The 21,626-nt window shown below is 46.3% G+C and overlaps 1 protein-coding gene across 2 annotated transcripts in view; it reads right to left on the bottom strand.

The window, feature by feature from the left end:
• The window catches only part of SPRED2 (sprouty related EVH1 domain containing 2), a 116,298-nt gene that overhangs the window by 94,441 nt on the left and 231 nt on the right, over window positions 1–21,626 (bottom strand). The window contains exon 2 of one of the 2 annotated variants that reach the window (XM_037126252.2): window positions 17,476–18,107. In XM_037126252.2, coding sequence (XP_036982147.2) covers window positions 17,476–17,501 — 26 coding nt within the window. In that variant the 5' untranslated portion in view covers window positions 17,502–18,107. Of the gene's footprint in view, window positions 1–17,475; window positions 18,180–21,626 lie in introns of those variants that run through there. The other variant, XM_037126253.2, reaches the window with a different exon arrangement.

Genomic DNA, 21,626 nt, shown 5'->3' with positions numbered 1-21,626 from the left:
GTTGCGCATTTGTGCGCGGATAGATAAGCAAGGGAGTGGGCCATTGGACCGGGACCCAGCGGGTCCCCACAGCAAGCGGCAGGGAGGGTGCCACCATTTCCCTGCTCTGACCCCACCTCCACATACAGCGTCATAACCCAGCGACTCCACCTAAGGCGCTGCTCCACACCCAGCGGCGCAAAACAGCAGAGGGGGTCGCCATTTCCCTGCTCTGACCACGCCCCCACATACAGCGTCACAACCCAGCGACCTGGGAGTCCAAGGCACCGCTCCTCACACTTAAAGGGCCAGAACAGACCAAAAATGGTTCAAGAAGATCTCAAAGCCCCAGAGCCTATAAATCTAAGCGATGAAGAAATAGCAAAACTCTCAGACGCACAGTTTAAAACACTGGTCATCAGGATCCTCACAGAACTGGTTGATTATAGCCACAAATTAGACAAATATATGAAGGCGAAACTAATTGAAATGAATGGAATTGCACAGAACACCAATAGCAATGAAAAGGAAACTGGGACTCAAATCAATGGAGTGGACCTGAAGAAAGCAAATAATGGCCAAACAGAAAAGAGTCAAGAAGCAAGAATTCAAAGAAATGAGGAGAGTCTTAGGAACCTCCAGGACATCTTTAAACGCTCCAACATCCGAATTATAGGGGTACCAGAAGGGGGAAAGGAACAGCCACCAGTGGAAAACTTACTTGAACAAATAATAAAGGAGAATTTCCCCAATCTGGCAAAGGAAAGACTTCCAGGAAATCCAGGAAGCTCAGAGAGTACCAAAGAAGTTAGACCCAAGTAGGAACACACCAAGGCACATAATTACATTAGCCAAAATTAAAATGAAGGAGAGAATCCTAGAAGCAGCAAGAGCTAAGGGGACAATCACCTACAAAGGAGTCCCCATCAGACTGTCAGCAGATTTCTCAAAAGAGACCTTACAGGCAAGAAGGGGCTGGAAAGAGGTATTCCAAGTCATGAAATCCAAAGACCTACAATCAAGATTGCTCTATCCAGCAAAACTTTCATTTAGAATGGAAGGACAGATAAAGTGCTTCTCAGATAAGGTCAAATTCAAGGAGTTCATCATCACCAAGCCCTTATTATATGAAATGTTAAAGGGACTTATCTAAGAAAAAGAAGTTAAAGAAACATGAACAGTGAAAGGACAACAAACTCACAGTTATTAACAATCACGCCTAAAACAAAAGCAAACTAAAAGGACAGCTAGATCAGGAGTGGAAACATAGAAATGAAGATCTCAAGGAGGGTTAGCAACAGGGGAGTGGGAGGAGGAGAAAAGGGGAGAAGGTACAGAAAATAAGTAGCATAGACAGTAGATAGAAAACAGATGGGGGGGCAAGAATAGCATGGGAAATATAGAACCTAAAGGACTTGAGACACATGGTCATAAACTAAAGGGGGGGTAATGGTGGGGACGGGGGGGTAGGGTGGAGGGGAATGAAGGGGGGAATAGAACAACTGTAACAGCATAATCAATAAAAAAATTTTTTTTTTAAGTTATAAATTTGGACAACTGTAGGTGATTTTTTGGTGTGCTTTAGGGTTGTTGGTTTTTTTTTACTCAAAAGATGTCTTGGATCAACAGTTAGAATTTGTTTTTTATCATCTCTTATGATCTTGTAACAGGGTGCAGCCAAGAAGGGGGCCCCAAATAGGGATTTGTAATGGGGTCCAGAACTCAAGGTGTCCAGGAAATATTAGAAAGATATATATGATGTCCTCACCCCCACCAGTCTGAGCTGGGGGATGGGACACATGGAGCAGGGCCATGGAGAGCTGTTTTGCATAGCAACGGCTGTGCAGATAACCTCTAGAATGGTCATTTAACATATCTATAACCTTTAACTGGTGTCATGGATATGTCAAATAGCTATGGCCAGTGCTTTGAGCCAGGGGGATGGAAGTGACTTCCACCCAAGATGTAACTGGGAGGCAACCCCCCCTGGTTACAGCACCTGCGTGAGAGCTTGGAGATGACTGGCTCCATGCCATGGGGGCCACACCTGCCCAAACTTACTATGGCAGCCCAGTAAAGTGAGAATATCAGAATGCTGGCAGGTGTAACTGAGTGTAAGAGGAATCAGAAACGGGGCTGCAGAGGAAGACTGGTGCTGGGATTGAAATCAGGCGAGGCAACCATGCAAGGAGAGAGCCGCGTGGCTTTGGCAAAAAGGGGACCCTGTGGCTTTGGGGTGCTCCCTTTTGCCACATGGCTTAGGAAGCAGGAGAGACTTTGCCTGGAAGAAAAGGGGTGAAAGGACTCTTGCTGGTGGGCCATGAGAAGGTGCCACATGGCTTTGGATTAACTGGAGATCGTGGCGGTGACACGGCTAATGGTACCAGGGGCCTGAATCACCGACTTCTGCTTCTTTTCCTGAGATGTGGTGCCCCAGATTAGGGCAGAGGGAGAAGGAAGGACTGTGTACATCTGTGGGTATCCTAAAGGACTTTAATATTTTAATGAAGACATTAAGTCATTACTCTAAGTCTATGTAACTTTCAAATAAATAATTCCTTTTCTTTTCTGGCATTACCAATCTCTGGCATTGAGACATCTTTCCTCTGGCAGCGAGCAAAGTGAACCTAGTACGGCAGGGGGAACCCCAGAAGGAAAAGGGGGGGTCCTTTCAGTAATTGTATATTGTACACCGCCCCCAGGTCTGTTCTGTAACAATTTCACTTCCCGTTAACATCAGTTTGGTATCTTTCTCCCTAAGAAATTATTTGCTGACTGGCATGAGATGGAACCTGGAGGAAAGAGTGGGAAGGGAAGGGCCAACATTCCTCAGGATGGACCTAATCACCCATATGAATGTGCGTGGCCTTTTGAATGTCCTCTGACAAACTCATCAGGATTGACATATAACATTGTATTAGTTTCAGGTGTAGAACATGAATCACTATTTGTACACAGTGTCTGGCACAAGTCACACCCCTTTTCTATTACAAAATCATAAGCATGTAATTCTATCACACAACATAGCACACTCAAGCACACCATGACATTTTAGGTGAAATGTTCAAACTGAAACTATAAATGATTACACTCATACTACCCTACCAACCACACTCAGGCGGGCGTTACTTCTGCCAGACCCTGTATACTGAGCAATGACCACCACAGTCTAGTTAACATCCGTCCCCCAGGGAGATCTTTAAAAAGAATCAGTGCTCGGCCCTGGCCAAGTGGCTCAGTTGATATGAATGTCATCCCACACACCAGAAGGCTGCAGGTTCAGTTCTCAGTCAGGGCATATACCTAGGTTTGATCCCTAGTTTGGGGACATGCAGCTGATCGATGTTTCTCTCTCATACATCAATGTTCTCTCTTTCTTTTTTCTTTTTTATTTTTTTTTTCCAGTACAGTTTTTTGTCTATTTCTCCCATCCAAGCCCACCCCCAATCTCTTTCTCTTTCAAATCAGTAAAACATACCCTTGGGTGAGAATTAAAAGAAAAAGAGAAAAGTTAAAATGCGCCCTGGTCAGTGCCATCTTGGTTGGTTACAATTCTCTTCCAGACCCTCATTAATCTATGGGACATTAGAAGCCCCTGGATTTTTAACATACTAACCCAGGGGTTGGAATGCAATTTTAATTCAATTGGTCTAGGGAGGAGGAAGGTAAAAGTGCAAAGAAGGAAGGGCGTGTTGGCCTAGATGCTCGAATCCCAGCGCTCCCTCTCAGGGCTTCCTGTTATATTGACAAAGTGTCCTTGTTGGAACAGTTGAAGGGTTTCCATTCAGGCTGCGATGTCAGGGGTGAGGTGGGGATGGGGGTCACCACACCCCTCTAATTCTCCTGGCCTCTGAGGAATTCAGAACCAGAGGCATGGGAAGGGGAATCTGCAGGTAAACCATCTGTAACCAAACCACCCTGACCCTGTGGATGATCCAGAAATGCTGGGAGGAGGGGCCCGAAACTCCTCAATGGAATCTTGAAGCTCACAAAGGACCCTTTTACTGTGCGAGTAAAAACCTTGCCCAGCTGGTGGGGAAAAACAAGAGGAAACAAAAGGCAAGCAGTGTAGAACCCCAAGAAAAGAAAGTGTTTTTAAAAATATGTGTCTCCTATCCTACACAAGCAGTAGGAATTTTGTTCTCCCAGGAAGTCCTGACTGAGAACCCAGTTGCAAAGCGGGGTGGTTGGAAATGCATCAGGTCTTGCCCCGGCTAAGTGGGGTGTGTCCTCCCAAGCTGTCTGCTGGCTCTCAGGGATACTGTCTTGGTTTGGGGACTATTTTCATTCACCCTCAAGCCTAGATTTCCACATGACCTTGGCCACAAAATTTACTAAGCTGTGTGACTTAGTACAGAGGATGATCATGATTCTTTATCTAGAATTAACCTATGGGCCTTATAAAAACTTACAGCAAAAAGCTAGCATAAAAAATGCTCATTATATGACCAGCCAATGAACCCGTCCCTTCCTCTCTTTGTTGTAAAAGCACCTGTTTGCTTAGCGGTGCTGAGTCCTCACATGAATGTGCTGCACCACCATCCTTCCCACCAGTACGCCCACCAACCCCCACCCCAGGAGACCTGCAGAGCGAGTACTACTTCCTGCTGTCCATGACCACACCACCTTGGCAGTTAACATCAAAAACAAACAAATGGGGAGAACAGAAGGTGCCAGAGCTAGGGAAGAACAAGCTTAGGTAATGTTTCATAAACTTTTTTTTTGCCGGTGCCCCAGGTGCAAAAACCTGGGAATGTCACATGTATTTCAACTTTTCATCTAAGGACTCATCTCCTCTCTCCCGGGATAATGAACTGGAAGAGGCCCTACTCTGCCTTCACTCCCTCTCTCCTGTCCCTGAAACACAATGCAGGGAATACCTACCTGCCACCCACATGAGAGCCACACAGGGACAGCATTTGGCAAGCTCAGCTCAGTCCTGCACAGGGCCTAACCAAGGTGAGCAGAATATTCTGTTCAGTGTCGACAGCTCATTGTCAACGTGGGCCACATTTACCTCAGTTGCGTAAGTTACCACCATCTTTTCCCTGTCTCCTAAGGGTTCAACAAGTCGAGGGAAGAGCCTGTCGTGAATGTTTACGACAGCACCCCGAACAGGACTGGACCCAAAGCCAGAGGGCACCTGCTTGCTGACAGATCCCAAACCACCAACTCGCTGTGTGACTGGAGTTCATCACTCAACCTCTCTGGATTGCAATTTAAATACTGAAAAAGAGAGCCAAGCTGGTATTTTCCTGAGGTCCTCTCCAGTTCTACAATTGGATGGTCAAGCTGCAATCATTTGACCCTAGTACAGAAGGACAATTTCAGTTGACCAGTGCCACAATTCTGCAGAAGTAACCAAAAAAAAACAAACAAAAAAAACCCTCACGTGGGTTATTACCACGCTGTAAGTTTGTTCTACAAAGTTGGTTAATGTTATTCTGAATTTCCCAGCCGGCTTGGCCATCTTCTAATAAACAGAAAGACAGCCTTTTCGGAACACAGGTTTCTACATGAATGCCTCCGGCATTTCACTAAAGCCAGAGAGAAAAGCCCTGCCCAGACACTGCAGAGCCACAGCCATTAGCGGCCTCCCTGACTCCAACCTTATCTGCACCTACCCTTTAACTAGCTCAAATTTACTGGTGTATCACTTTATCATCTCTTTGCTTGAAAACCTTTACCAGCTCCATTCTACCTAAAGAACAAAAGCCCAAACGCCCACTTTGTGAGCCTGGCACAGACAGCCTCCCAAATTTAGCCTCAGCCAGCTGCACCAGCTCTTTCTCTGAGCTTCCACGGCCTAAACCCAGGAGTGGAGTTCCCCTGTCTACAGAAGAACCTTGACCACCAGATGCCTCCTCCCCAACCTGCCTGACCTGCCCCTCTTCCCACAATTAGGACCATCATCTTCAAATCAGTCCTTTGGAATTCAAGTCCCACCGTGTTGAAAGATGTTGAACATTCCCTGGGCTTGTGTAGCAAGAGGCATTCTAATTTCTTCTTTGTATTTGTTTCTGTTTTTAAAAAGAATATTATGCTAAAAATAAAAATTTTAACATGAGCTGTCCTTGCAATATTTGGACTAGAAAAGTTCTTTAATCTGTTTATTTTAGAGAAAAAGCTCAACATCTTGCCTAAGGTCCCAACACTTACCCTCCAACGAGCCCTCCTTTCGTCAAGCCTCTAGTGGAGATGTCCTGACTCATTTCAAGTCCACTACACCCACCTCCAACTAAACTGGTCCTCTGCCAGGGGTGTCCAACCTTTTGGCATCTCTGCCCCACACTGGGAGAAGAAGAGTTGTCTTGGGCCACACATTAAACATATTGCAACATGTCATCACAAAGAAATCTCATAATATTTTAAGTAAACGTATGATTTTGTGTTGGGCTGCATTCACAGCAAGTTGGACACCCCTGCTAGACGGTCCCCCCGCCCCCGCCCCCACAGTCGGAGTGCGCCCTCTGCAGAGCCTCCCCTACAGAAGGACCACACTGCTTTCCTTCCATCCAGAATGAGGGCCACAGCAATGAATCCCAACTGTCTACATACAGGTCTCAAAGGGAGGAAACTCAGGGACTAGCCCCTACTCCCCAGGGATTATAGTAGTGCTTTTTAGTAACTGTGAGTTGAGAAAAACACGACAAACATCCACAGTGAATTCAGAAGTATTTTAATGAGGTTGTATTTTATTATTCCATAAATACATCGAGAGTAACACACATATATGGGTGATTTTTTGTATTTAGTTCACAAACAATACTTGGGGTGCTTATGCGTTCCTGACCACTTGTTTGGGAACTGCTGAGTGGTGTGACATGAGTTCAAGACTTCAGAGGGGGTATTATCTAAATGCCAGGGAGGGGCCGCAGGTCTCCCATTACCTTCCTCTGAAAGTAAAATACTACAGGCTACTGAAGACACAATCGGAAAGGGTGTCCAGTCAACTCACTTGGGATTTCCCACTGCATCGACCTCCACGTTGTAGATGGTACCATCACAGGCGCTAGTCTTTTCAGAATGTCTTTTTGGGAGAAACAAAGGATCTCTCACTGCAGTGCTCCGGTCTATTCTCAGCTCTCCTCACAAAGCCCCACTCTGGATTCACATTCCAGTCTCTTCCCATCTCTCACCAGGAGTTATCACTAAAGAGGAAGCCCTGACAAGTGATGGATGATTTGCATTTTAACCCTATTCAAATTTGGGTAAATGGTTTAATATGCATGCTAATATTCTATCATTATTCCAATTAAGGAAACTATTATGTTAAAGTGTTTAATCAGGAGAATTAGGAAGAACTCCAGACACCTAAAATTAACCTCTAATAGTCTTGACATTCATTTCATTTAAGTGCAATTTGCCAAGCTATAAGCAACTCCTGCTTAAGACTTCTGCTTGGGCACGTGGGGATTCCTGATAAGACCTAAAAGCAATTCATTTCCTAACTAGATTGCTGTCTAAAAGAATAAACTAAAAGGACTGCAATTTAAATACAATCAAGCCCCAAGCAGCCACATTCCATAAGACTTAAACATCAGGATCTTGATCCCCAGGAACAACAATGCAATTCCCATCAGAAACAACACAACCACTTCCTCTTTCTCTGACCTTCTCTGTTTAATTACTTCCTGTGATTTCTTCTAGGGCTGAGCCTGCCTGCTTCCCAGGGCGGCAGGCTTTCCACACAGGACTCATTTGTCTGGAGGGTACAGAGTGCCAGCTGACTGTCAGACCTCACAAAGTGCTGGGCCGTCATACTTCTTTTTAAGTGATGGGACTTTTGGGCCTCCTGGCAGTCACAAAGAACTTTTTTTGAGAGGAAGGGAAAGGGAAAGGGAAAGGAAAAAGAGAAAAGGAAAGAAAAGAGGAAAGGGAGGAAAAAAAAAAGCAAAACTCTGGCACATTCCCATCCAAAGTCGAGCTATACCTCAAAGCTGAAGTCCTGCCAGGGATAGGGAAGGACAAGAGCTTGATGTTATCTCTCCGTGTGTACTGTCCAGTGAGTTTCCTCAACAGATTCCAATGCCAGGTATGTGAACTCACCTTTGAAGACTCAAACCCGGCAGCTGTGAACTTGCTACCATCACAACCACAGGGAGGCTCTTGGTACTCAAAGTGTGCTCCGTGGGCCAGCAGCACCAGCAAGTTTGTGCAAAATGCAGAACCCCAGGCCTTACCAAAACACAGGACTCATTTCACAAGATCCCTGGGTGATTCCCCACACACATTCAAGTTTGATCCTCCCCTCAGACAGGTAGGCTGAAACGCAGGTCCAGAAGAATACTATGCTTTGTGAGCCTTCTGCTCACACCCACTTTTTCCACCAAAGGGGAAGGTGGTTAGATCTCTTTCCAAACAAGGAGTCCATAGAGCTACTCTTCGTGTCAGTCCAGAAGAGGCCACCTCAGTGGGCACTGGTTCCCTGCTCCACAGTGCTAAACAGGAGGGGGAGGAAGAAATGTCACCTCAGAGTTGTGAGGCATTTACAAGATTCTGAGTTCTAATTTCACTCACTCAACAGTAATACAAATCAACCTCTACACAATTTTCAATGAGAAAACTGAGGCTCTGTGAAATTATGATACACGATGTTGTTCTATAGACATGGACTTGAAGTCAAAGGATTTGGGTTAACAATAACAAATCCTGCTCTGAGACCCCAAGACAAGATATTTAACCTTAACCTCTATGTATCTTTTCCTTGCCTGTAGTTTGGGGACGCTTGGGTGTCACACATATCCCCTCCATGTGTGAGTGTGCAATACTTGTCCACACAACATACACTCACCATAAATGTAACTTGCATAATAACTTGGTAGGGGAGTCTACCCCCCACCCACATCTGGGAATTACAATGGCTGCAGCTCTAGAAGGAACCCTGTGGAAACAGGGGAAGGAAGGGAAAACGACTCTGGCGGTCGAGCATCAAGGTGATGCTATCCCTTGCACCTTTAAGGCATGTGAAAGCGCCTAGCCACATTCCAAATGGACAGCTGTAATCTGGTATCTTCTAATTTTCCTTAGTGTAAAAGTCATCTAAAAATGGATGATTCAAGATGCAAAGCTGGTTTACAAACAGCAGGCTCCTGATCTGCAGCCTGTACACACACACAGATTAACAAGAAGATGACCATTAGGCCTTCAGGGCCAGAAGTAACACTGAACCAGGATGGTGAACCAGGGTACACCATCCTGGCAGAGCAGACTTGTTTTTGAATTTTGAGCCTGAGAGAAGCCACGGATTTGATTTAATCCATTAAGCAAAGGAGAGAAATTTTATTACTACATTAAGACAATATTCACATTTATGTGGCTTTAAAGGGTCTGGAAAAATGAGTAAAATTATTGAGGTGTTGTTTAAATTAAATCTCTGGTCCAGCATCCACTTTATTCCTTGGCTGGAACTATAAAATGCCAATACCACTATGTTGGCATGCAAGTAGACAAAACAAGTCATAAGCCACCTTATGTCTGAGAACCCAAGGCTCCACCCACTCTTCCCAAGACTACTGACTTCTGTTTTAGAAATACTCTTGAATGCCAATGGCAATATGATTTCTAGACCACAGACAGGGATGGCAAGAGCGCCAAGGAGCTACTATAGGTAAGAACACTGACAGTAAGAAACGAGACAAGCTACTAAAAGACATAAAAATCTCAAAGAGCACAGACAACTAGGATCACTGAGTCAAGGGGCCAAGCTGGGTATAAAAACTGGGCTGCTATTCTAGAGGAGCCTACCAGGACAGCGCCGGAAACCAAATGAAAAACAGAACGTGACTTCCAAGCTCTCATTCTCCCACAGACCCCATTCCATTCTCTAGGCATAAAGGGAGAGCCCTGTTTCTTGTCTCAAAGGTCACTATGAGGCTAACACAGTTCAGGGCTATCCTCTGCCTTGTAAATTCTGAAAACAAGCGACACCTTGCTACATGACGTGAGACCTACCAGACGTATCAGTGGGTGAGTGCCACTGATTTCCCAATTCGTCAGGTGCTGTGCTCAAATGCTTTATTTACATTTCCACTTTTTAACAGCTCATGAAGTAGGAAGCAGCACGAACTTCGATTACATTAACCCTGGACTCATGGTGTAGGGCACTTTCCACGGCCCGAGTCCACGGAGAGCAGGGGCAGGGTGTCACCCCAAAGCCCCTGCTTCCCCCACTGACACTCGGCAGCTGGCCCTTCATGGTAATTTTGAAAAGCAACCTCAGAGTCTTTTTGGGTGTTAAGTACAACATGAATAACTTTAATTTTTTAAATTAATGACTATGGACTTTAACCAATCAATAAACATTTGCAGAAAACCTACAAGGGGCCCAGAAAGCCTAAAAGGATTAATAAGCTATTGTTCCCATACCAAGAAGAGTGATGGGTCAAGCTTCCTTGCAGTTCTCAGAGTGGGATGCAAATACAAAATAAACAAAGCTTATCTGAAAAAAATCAATGCTGGAAGCCAGAGCCAAAGCAATGCAAGGATCAAAAGAAATAAGAGAAATAAATAATGAAAATGAAGAGACAAAGATGTCATTACTAGATGAACTTGGAAAGACAATTTAAAAACTTCACCTGCTAATCAAGTTTTAAGCATTTATAAATGGACTGCAGGGAATAGATATATCTAAGAATGAAAACACCAGATTTGAAAAATCATTACTTCAGCACACAGAGGAGCTGAAGCCAGACATTTTAGAGGCTGCCCGTATCTAAGCTCTTTAATCCCAAGCGCCAAATGCTCAAGTCAAAATCCGTGACTCCGCCTCTGCGCTCTAAGTGCAAGTACAGAGAAACTTTGTTTTTAAGTACTCGACTACCCTGGGAGCAGCACACATAACATAAACACAACCTGCTATCCTGCGTGCAATATGCCACATGTGAGGCATGTTATTGACAAAGATTACCTGAGAAAAGAGTAGTTATAAAACAGTTGTCCTTAGCGCTTAACTACTACTTAGTGCTTAACCAGTTACTACTAAGGACTTGACTCAGATCCCCACCAGGCTTCTTTTCCATCACACGGAACATGTCAAGCTGCAGTAACAACCCTTCAGGCCTTCCCTGGGCAAGCACAAGAAAATGCACAGTGCCCCACACGGCACTGTGCAAACCCCTGCAAAATATTCCTTCTACTCCAGAGACTAACAGCTCTAGAAAATGCCTTAAAAAGCATCCATGTTCTAGCCTTAAATATTGATTAAAAATAAGTATTTACAGGAAAAGTCATTTCCCTGGCTGGTATGGCTCATGGATTGAGCGCAGGCCTATGAACCGAAAAGTCACTGGTTCAATTCCCGGTCAGGGCACATGCCTGTGTTGTGGGCCCAGTCCCCAGACAAGGCAAACGATCTATTTTTTTTTCCCTCTTGCACATTGATGTTTTTCTTCCTCCCTTCCTCTCTCTCTAAAAGGTAAAATGAATAAAATTGTTTTTTAAGGTTTTATTCATTTATTTTAGAGAGTTGGGAAGGGAGGGGGAAGAGAGGGAGAGAAACATCAATGGCTGGCTCTTGTTCGCCCTTTGTTGAGGACCTGGCCTGCATCCCAGGCATGTGCCCTGAACTCGGAATTGAACTGGAGACTCTTTGGTTCAGAGGCCGGCACTCAACCCACTGAGTCACACCAGCCAGGGCTGAAAAAAAAAAAAGAGAGAAGAAAAAGAATAGTCATCAGGTTTATCGATATGACTGGGTCTTTAAAAGTCAGCCCAATTTACTTAAGAGAAAATAAGCCAAAACAAACAACCACATACAACAAAACTTCCTGCTCTGCCTTTATTATCATCTTGTTCAGTTTGGGAGGATTTTGCTGTTAGATTATACATTTGTGTTCCTTCAGTCCAGTAACATAGGAACTATGCCAATACTGGAGTTCATCAGCACAGCTGTCTTCAAGCATTAAGACTCCATCAGAACCCTGTAGCTACTGCAGTGTATGGCCATACCGCCCTGAACATGCCCGATCTCTTCTGATCTCAGAAGCTAAGCAGGGTTGGGCCTGGTTAGTACTTGGATGGGAGAACCATGTAGCTAATGCAAATTGTTAATATTGTTATTTCTTCAGAGATTCTCCTGCAGAGGCAGAAACACAAGCCCTGGACTATTGTGCTCTACTTCCCAGGCCTACTGGTTCTATTCCCAGTTCCTACTCCAACACTGATTGAAATCAAAACAGTTTTGAGATGTCAATCACATTTCACCACCACCAGAAGGTTCTGCACCCAGTTTCCGTAAACCACTCCAAGGGCTCATAGGAGTTTCTCAGAAGGAGACTTATATACGCCCCTAGTTAACCAAATACAATGGTAATTATTGCATTAGTCAACAGGGATGAAACAGCATTTTTAAATGATTAAATCAATTTTTAATCAATAGACTTATTCAGAGACCAAAATGTGCCCGATGGCATTGGGCCAACAGCCAGAAAACTAGGCAGTTGAGAGGTAACCCTGAATCCAAAAAGTTCACATTCTGGGGCAGACTTTCACTGGGTGTAAGCCCAAATCTAAATTGGGATAGCTGCCACACAGTGTGGGGAAAAATAATAGTCCTCCGTTCTGACTTTGAAAATGGGGGTGAGGAAAGTGTAAGAGGTCCTCATAAAAGGAATGGCTCCAAGCTGGTTTGGGGGAATGAGAATTTCACTTGTTGGACAAGGGAAGGAAGAAGAGAATTCCAAAATAAAGAGCATGAGTAAACAGGTCAAAGCACAATAGTTTTGGTATCTGTTCTGATTCACTTTTTATGTATTTTATTAGCTAAAGGAACTGGAAAGCAGAGGGGGATCAACTATAGCTAGAAAGGAGGTTGCATTTGCTAATATCCCCATGGAAACAAATTCAGCAGGTGGAGGTTAGTCCGGGCCCACCACCTAACAAGACCGGCCTTGTAACAGGAACTTAACTTTGGACAATGACTTTATGCATTAACAATGACCACACTGACAACTTCCTGGCTTACAAGCTTGCTAAACTCTTTCCATTTTTTGTCTCGCTTTCAGATTTTATGATAAATGAACCAAGATTCCAATTATGCAAAGTCAACTCTGTGTTTTTAATATTTAAGGATCTTATTCATGTACAGGAGAAACACATCCTGTTTTTGAGGCTAAGGCAAAGAAAACAGATCAGTGTTTGTTGTCGCAAGTCTAATTTCCACAGCTGTTATCTCAGTGAACGTAGAGAATTCACACTTCTATGACCTTAAGGTGCATCACAGAATTCTCAAACCCAAATTTATTTAAGTTCATTTTAATCCAGTATGTGCCTTATTGCATTTTACAGCAACATAAGGGAAATGGAAGAAATTATGGCAATGACAGATTGTCACCAGTGCAGAATTAGGGACAGCAGGACGGGCAGAAACACTGTGAGCTCTCTGAAGTCAGAAGGACCAAGGTTGGCCACCCTTTCCCCTTATAAGACAGTACCACACAGTGGTTAAAACATAGCTCTTCCTCAGGCAGGCTGCTAAGGTGCTAAAATCCCAGTTCCTTCGGTTGCTAAGGATATGTATGACCTTGGGCAGATTACTTAACAGGCCTGTGCCTCAGTTTCCCCATACATAACTATAATAATAATACCACCTACCTCACAGGATTGTTGAGAAGACTAAAATCAAGTAGAGTGCTAAAAATAAATGTTTGCTGCCTTAGGCAAGTAACCTTACACCTCCTTCCCAGGATTATCAGAAAATTAACAAGCTAACTTTTTAAAAAACCTACCTCACTGCTCCCTAAAGAGCCACACCAGACACTTGTTTTATGCTTGGTGTTGGATTGTAAGCTTTATATAAACAATCTCATTTAATTCTCACAGCAACTCCATAAAATCACTAGTATTTATTCCCACTTTATTTACACTCAGGTAAAAAACCTACGTGGGCTACACGAGTAACTTGCCTTAGAGATCAGAATGTGAGCAAATGGATAAGCCTTGAGTTTTAAGTATATTTCACATGGCATTTAATGCAGGATCTTTGGTTGGATGCTGGCTGAAAAAGACACTTATAAAAGGTATTTTTCAAACAATTGAAACTGAGTGTTAAAGACATTAGGGAATTGTTCTTAGCTTTGTTAAGTGTGATGATGGTATTGTGGTTTCACCAAAGAATATTCCCACCTTTCAGGAAGTAAGCTCAAGTACTTAGATATAATTCTGATGTCTAGTTTTGAAATGGCTCCACCAAAAACTTAAACCCTTTTTTAATGAGAAACCTTTCAACAATTAGGAGTACGCTGCAGGCAAAGCTGCAAATCCATTCTCTCAGCAAGGTATGTGTTACAGAAAGGAGTTCACAAGAGGAGCAAAATAAAAAGCTGAATGAAAACCTGATGTCTCTGGGGTTATATAGCTCACTTGAGGATGTCTTCATTTTTTTTTTTTTTGCTGTGAATTTCCAAACCATTCATAGAGATGATCAAACACTTTAAAGATACAGTATGATTTTTAAAAATTGTTCTAATCCTATATATAAAAACTACTTTCAATAGTTCGTTGATGCTCTTTACTTTTTTAATTTAAAAAAATTGTACAATTATAAATCTTAACATGCATTACTAACCGGAGTGGAATCAGTCCATGTATTTTCTATACAACTATTTTTCAGAACCATCAGTGAAAAGAGCAAACTTTCCTGATTTACTATACACTTATTAGAGAGGACTTTTAAATTGATGTGAAAAAGAACACCAGAAAGCAAAATCCTTACTTTTCTAAAATCAAGCATAATTTTACAAGTGCTAAGATAAGACTCTGATTTATTGTATTTTCATGTGATGTAACTCCCCCAGGTCCCCATTTAATACCACCATTTCTAAGTACTGCACACCTTGCCTACTTCCAAAAGGTATCTGAAGGACCTCAAACCTGGAATCATTAGAAGAGAAAATTTAGATCAAATTCATGAAGAGAAGTAAACAAATCTAGCCAAAACCTAGTCTAATAAGGTCACCCTAACAGAGCAATAGTTTTGGGCCCTGAGCTTCCACACAGCAGTAGCAGAGAAAGGGCAATCACAGCCAGCCCTGTAACTCAGACAGAAACCTGCTTCCTGGCACCAACATTTAAAAGAAAATTTTCAAATGGGTGATTACAATAAATGGACAGTATCCAACAAATGCCAGTGTACAGTCCATGCAGCCCGCTTTCTTACCAGGCTTTTTATGTCTCATGCCAAGGTCATTATATTAAAAGCAATCCTGAGAAGGCTGTTTCTGCAGTGGGCTAAGGTGCCTCAGCCTTCCAATTCTCTAACTGAAACCAGAGCGTGTCCTCAAATATCCACGGTCTCAAATGAGAATCTGACAGCAGTGGGGGCAGCTGGTTCCATGCTGAACTGCTCTGAAAGCCTGGAATAGAGATACTTATTTCTTGCTGGTGATCCCACATGAAGTCCTTTTGCTTTAGATACCAGATAACCTACAGCCATGAAAAGAGATAGGCCAGGCCAGTATTCACAAGGGATGGAGCCAAGGTAGGGTGGTCGAACCAATCAATCTTCGGGATTCTGAAGCCCAGAGCATGGCGAGGGTTCCTTCCTGCTACTACTGTTATTTGTGTGTGCAGGGACAGAGAACCCATAGAAATACCTGTTACCAATCAAATTCTGAAGGAGGCAAGGCCTGGCAGCATATACAGCCCCCATATTTCAGCCCTAGAAATACAACTTTTTTTCATTTTTCCATTTCAAGATAGTCTACGAAAGCCAAGAAAAATGTCTAAGAAAGAAGGGACAGCAAATGTGGTGGGATAGTCACAACATGCACACCAGGCGGATCCTCTCCACTCCAGCTACCGGTGTCCGGCAGACCAGGGGTTACAGCAATCAAAGCTCCCTGGGGACCCACAGGAAGGAAATTCCCTTTCCCTAAGACCAGCTCTCCCAACACCCCCCTCCCGCCCAGCCTGGCAACAGCAGACGCCAAAGGATAAAGGGGCATTTAAAAAAAAAAGTGAGTAGATTCTTAGAGTAGAACACAGCATTCTGTCACCTGCTGCAAGAAAAAGCCCTCTCGGTGGCCCAAGCCCTGAGTCACTTCCCCTCTCTGCACCGAGTCTCAATGCTCTCGGAGGCAAAAGACTGGGGAGCTTTCTACCGCAGGCCCCACGCCCCCGCAGACATTCCCGGGGCCTCCCTCCAGGGCTAGTCCCAGCGGCTGCGGACAGGGTCTTTGCGCCCAACCCAGCGCCACCGCTACCTTAAGCTAATGGCAGGCAGCGCTGAATGAAAAGAGCCAAGGCAGGCTCCGGATTTATGAATGTGCAGGGGAGGAGGGGAAGGCTATCATGTGACAATAAAGGAGACTGTCTTATTCACAAAAAAAAAAAAAAAAAAATGTTGCTGGTGGCAGGCACAGCCGCTGTGCAGAAACAGCTCGGACCTGAGGGCGACGACCTCAGGCGCCGGGCCCAGTGGCCTAGCTTCCGCTGCACCCGCAATTGGAACAGCCTCTGGAGGGGGCGGGGAAGAAAAACCAAACCCAACTCTGCGATGGTGAGGCTGCAGGAAGCTGCTAGTGGGCCCAGGGATGAAGAATCACAGGGATCCCATGGTGGGCAGTGGGTCTGGCCGCATAGCCCTTAGGGCGGAGCACCCTGAGCATTGTTACACTAGGGGCCACACTCCTGTACACACACACACACACACACACACACACACGGGCGCGCGTGCGCACACCCCCAGCGCACTGCCCCGCACGCCTGTATACAAGCGCATGCACACACACACACAAACCAGCAACACACTGCCCCGCACGGTCTCCACCCCCCCCCTCCGCTGCGCACGCCTCGGATCCGCCCCCGAGCTACCCAGACCCTGCGGGGCGCCAGTCTCTGGCCCACAAGCGCGTGCACACATACTAGCACGCGCAGCGGGACCCCGAGGGCGGCTCCAGCATGCCGGCCCGCGCGGGGACCCCGGCGCACGCAGACCCCCGCGGAGCTCGCGCCTAGTTCTCCCCTTGCTCAAGGCCGTGTTTTTTATGAATGAAAATGTGGTATGCAAATGAGAGCGATTCAAGAAAACGAAATGGCGGAGCCTGGGCCCGAGAGGGCTCCAGACAGGAGAACCGCAGGGCGAGCAGCGGGGCGGGAAGTCACAAAGTCATCATGTAAAAACCCACCTACCCCAGGAGTCAGAAGCAGGGATGACAGGTCTTCCGCTCAGGGTGCTGAGGATTTCGGGGTAGTGGTAGATGTTTGAATTCTCCGGAGAGGGAGCGGGGACCTCCTCGAGGTCACCAGTGCGCCCTTGGCCCCTGCAGTAGCCACCAACCCGCCGACCCCAGGCACACCTCCGTCCGCCTGCAGCAGTTTTTTGCCCCCTCCTCACTTCAAGACGGAAGGAAATTTCGCGTCCCAAACCCCACAGGCCAGGGAGTCTCTGCACTCCACGCCAAGTTCACCCAAGAAGCGTCCCTGCCGGCGTCCTCAGTTCCGACCCCCACGCTGCCCCTGCGGGGCACACGCGTCCCACCCCGCGACCAAACTTACTCGTCCGGGTGTGTTTCTTCGGTCATTTTCCTGTTCACCTAGATGCCTGTCCCGCGGCGGGCAGCTTTGCTCCCTTCATCTTCCTGTCCGCTCACCCCCCTTCTTCACATCTCCGGAGATCGCCTGATTTGGCTGGGGAAGGGGGCGCCGCACAAGGCAGAAAGGGAAGCAGGACAACCGAGGCGCAGGGTGGTTTGGGGGAAGGGGTGCAAAGGCAAGCTCCAACGGTTAAGCAGCGCCGCAGCGCCGAGGGGCGAGGCGGACGGAGGCTCCAGGGGCTCGGGAGCAGGCGGAGGGGGAGAGGTTTGGACAGGGGACGGCAGTGAGGGAGACGAGGAGAAAAACAAACGCGCCGTGGAGCTGCACGGACTGCTAAAAGAGGGCCGGTCGCGGGTTGGGGCTTGGTCCGGGGTCGCCCCCGGGGGCCGGGCCAATCACGGTTCCAGGGAGCGGTCGGAGGCCGGGGGAGGTGCGCCTGAGAGGCGGTGCAGGGCGCCCCGTCCGAGCCCCATCTCTTGACTCTACCGATTTACTCCATATTGGATTCTCACCGCCGCCAACAGGAGGAGGAAGTAGGGCGGAAGCGATGACGTCTTCCCAGCGGCCAGAGGTGGTGGAGTGCAAAAAGCTTCCTACTTGAGACCGAAAAAAAAAAAAGAGAGAGAAGGAGAGGAGGGAGAGAAAAAAAAACTTTGTCGCGTCTACTGAGCATGCCCGGCTTCCTATCCCGCCCGCCCCCCTCCCTCCTGGCTTCCACTCCCGGGGGAGCTGCGGAGCTGAGTTGTTTGTGCCGCGTCTGTGTGGCTCCGGATCCTCTCTCGTCAGAGCTCCGGGTTTTAAGATGCCGGAGCAAAGGAAGGAGGCGGGAGTGGAGGACTCGCACACATCTGGCTCCCGTTTAGTTCCCTCCCTTCTACCAAACCCCTGGATTAAAAATCTGGGGGGGTGGGAGGAGGAGGAAGAGTGGAAATGCAGAACTCCGATTAGGGCCGGAGGGGATTCGGGCTCAGAGGACCAACTACCCCTACACCGTGAGGTGGGAGGGTGAGAGCGGCACAGGTGCCTTGCCAAGGTTCTGAATGGCAGAAGCTTTTCAGTTTCCCGTGAATCTTAGGATTTTTTTTTTTTGTCTTTATAGGGGACGAGCATTTTTAAGGAATCATTTGTACATAAAGAGAATGAAAGATTAAGTCCAACGCAGCCCAGAAACGTTTGCATTTCAGTAAAAATGATAGGCTTTCTCGGGTTAAAAGGTAACCCCAAATATATTCTTAAAAATAATTCAGTAAATCTCTCTCATGTAGGTGGAGAATGGCCCAGTCCCCAGCCCTTGCAGACCATAGTTACTCGGGTAGAGGTTGCCAGTCCGGTAAGCTTTGGCACAGAGAAATGGAGAGATGGAGAGCTCTGCGAGTCCCTCTCTCCCTACCCTCTGTCTTTAAATGATTTTTCCTGCCTTGGCCTGGGACCATGGCCCACAATCTCCAAAGCAGCACGGTTTGAGCGACGGACAGGACTTGCTTCCTGGGCATGCATCGTGCACAGTTGCACAGGGATCTTTGCTTATTTTGATGCTCTGCTGTTGCGGTCTTGAAATTCTTTACAGTGTTTAGACAAACAAGGGGCTCCACACTTTTACTTTGCAGTGAGTCCCCCAAATTACATGACTGTTAGGTATGTACTTGTGGGGTCTTGCTAGGGAACAAGAGATACGGTCCCTGCCCCTTCCCGCTCTCTCCAAACACAGTAGATTTCCATCCTCTTGAATGTGTTGAGACTACACAGATATTTTAATAGCAATCATTGAATAAATTAAAAGTAGATTAAACACACCTCAAATGTAGTACACCTAAAGGGTTTATCTGTACGCACACATACATTTGGAAGGCCACAAGCACTCCAAAGAGAATAGGAGTTTCATCTTGAGTCAAAGAGAAACTAGTGGTTTACCCTAGCTTCATGCTGATCACAACCATGAACTTTGTGGCTATGGATTAGGCCTGACCCACCTTTTAAAAAAATTTATTTAGAGAGAGAGGAAGGGAGGGAGAAAGAGAGGGTGAGAAGTATCAGTGTGTGGTTGCCTCTCAGATTCCCCCAGTTGGGGACCTGGCCCACAACCCAGGCATGTGCCCTGACTGGCAATTAAATCCCCGATCCTTTGGTTCACAGGCTCACACTCAATCCACTGAGCCACACCAGCCAGGGCCTGACCCACCTTTGACGCTGAGTGCTGGTACATGGTGATGAAAGGAACATTAGATGGAAGCGACGACTGGGTTCCGGTGTTTTCCTAGCAGCCTAGAGACCCTAAGTGAAGCTTTTAGCAATTTTTCAGTTTCTTTATAATACGGGGATAACAAGGCCAAAATTGTCTTTCTCAGTTTGTGAGGTCATTGAGAGTCTATGAGAAAGCACTGAACAGAGCAAGATCTCGTTGGTTTCTAAAATCTCTATAAAGCCCTGGCTGGTGCAGCTCAGTAGATTGAGTGCCCACCTACGAACCAAAGGGTCGCTGGTTCGATTCCCAGTCAGGGAAAATGCCTGGGTTGCAAACCAGGTTCCCCAGTGAGGGACGTGTGAGAGGCAACCACACATTGATGTTTCTCTCACTCACTTTCTCCCTCCCTTCCCCTCTGCCTAAAATAATAAACAAAATCTTTAAAATAATAATAAATACATTTCCATAAAGCTAAGATGTCTGCCAAGCTCTCACATTTGGCCATTGTTGCTTTTCTCCTAGAGGTGCTGAAAGAGATCCCACTCAGTCATTCCTGGACTCTGGGGGCACAAACATTTGCCCATACCAGAATTACCTCACCCGGTGGGCACCTCTTTGGCCCCATCATCAAGTTTCAGAGAGCCCAAATGGCAAGGTGGCAGTTGAGGTGATTATTAACTTCTGTAGGTAGGCAAGCAGAACTGGTGTCATCACTACTTTTTCATCCAGCTCCCTGCTAATGGCAGTGAATGACTGGCCCTTGCCCTTGGACCAGGCAGCCAGAGGAGCTAAGAAAAATATTCAAGGTCCAGAATTCACCAGGTCCCCACTTGGATGCCCTGCCCTTGTGCCAGACTCCAGCAGGATTTTAGGTTCTCTGAGCCTCAGTGTCAGGATAATACTCACAAATAGGGTTGCTGGGAAGATAAAATGGCTATAAGGTGAGGGTACTGTGTTAAGCACACTGCAAATAAAACATTACACTCTGGCTGGTGTGGCCCAGTGGACTGAGTGCCAGCCTGCCAAACAAAGGGTTGCTGGTTCATTCCCAGCCTAGGACACATGCCTGGGTTGCAGAAGGAGCGGGGGACGCACCAGAGGCAACCACACATTGATGTTTCTCTCTTTCTTCCCCTCTCTAAAAACAAATAAAATCTTTTTAAAGAAGAGAGAAATATCTTTAAAAAAAGAAAATTAATAGCAACCCTTTCTTCTTTCTAGGCAACTGGATTACTAAATGCTCCCCATTCCAATCCCAGTACTTCACATTCCTCTCAAGAAAACGTCCTACTTTTCTTCTGCCTTGCTCATTACCCAAAAGGGGCCTTTTGATGGAAGTTCCTAGTAGGTCACCTATTGATCCTCCCCATCAGTTACTACTAACTGTGCTCCTGGCAGTTCATGAATAAATGACACATTGGGCGAATAACTCAGATGCGTTTGTTGATCTGAATATGATGGTGTTATCAAAGTCTTCTAGATTGTTACCAGAATTGGGGCTGTCATGGGTTTCGGGCTTTAATTTAATGGCATTACTGAAAGAGCTAAACATCCACATCTCTGTCTCCTCCCGAGACAAAACGGGGCAAAGCAGGGGCAACGCAGCTCTGAACAGGATCAATCAAGGGTGTCGACTCACAGTGCGATCGTACAGCTTCAGAAGTAATGTCGATCTACTCACAACCTCACGCAAACCTGGCGGAGGCCCAGCAAGACACCAACCCCCCCACCCCTCCACCAGCCTCTCAATCCAGAGTCCCGGGCGGGGGCAGCAACCCCCCCCCCGTCCCCCCTCCCCCCCCCTCCACAGCCTCCGGGAAAACCCGGAGCGCGGAATAGGAGCGACCCTCGGTGGCCCCGGGACGGGCATGCTCAGTAGACCCGCAGGTCTTGTTTTACTCCGAAGGCAGCCGCGGCCCCCGCCTCCTCG

This window comes from Artibeus jamaicensis, unplaced genomic scaffold, assembly GCF_021234435.1.
Source record: "Artibeus jamaicensis isolate MK-2021 breed Jamaican fruit bat unplaced genomic scaffold, CSHL_Jam_final contig_3174, whole genome shotgun sequence".
NCBI classification, from domain to species: Eukaryota; Metazoa; Chordata; class Mammalia; order Chiroptera; family Phyllostomidae; genus Artibeus; species Artibeus jamaicensis.
Note: the sequence above shows the minus strand (reverse complement) of the source record. Positions and strands in the feature narration are given on the sequence as shown.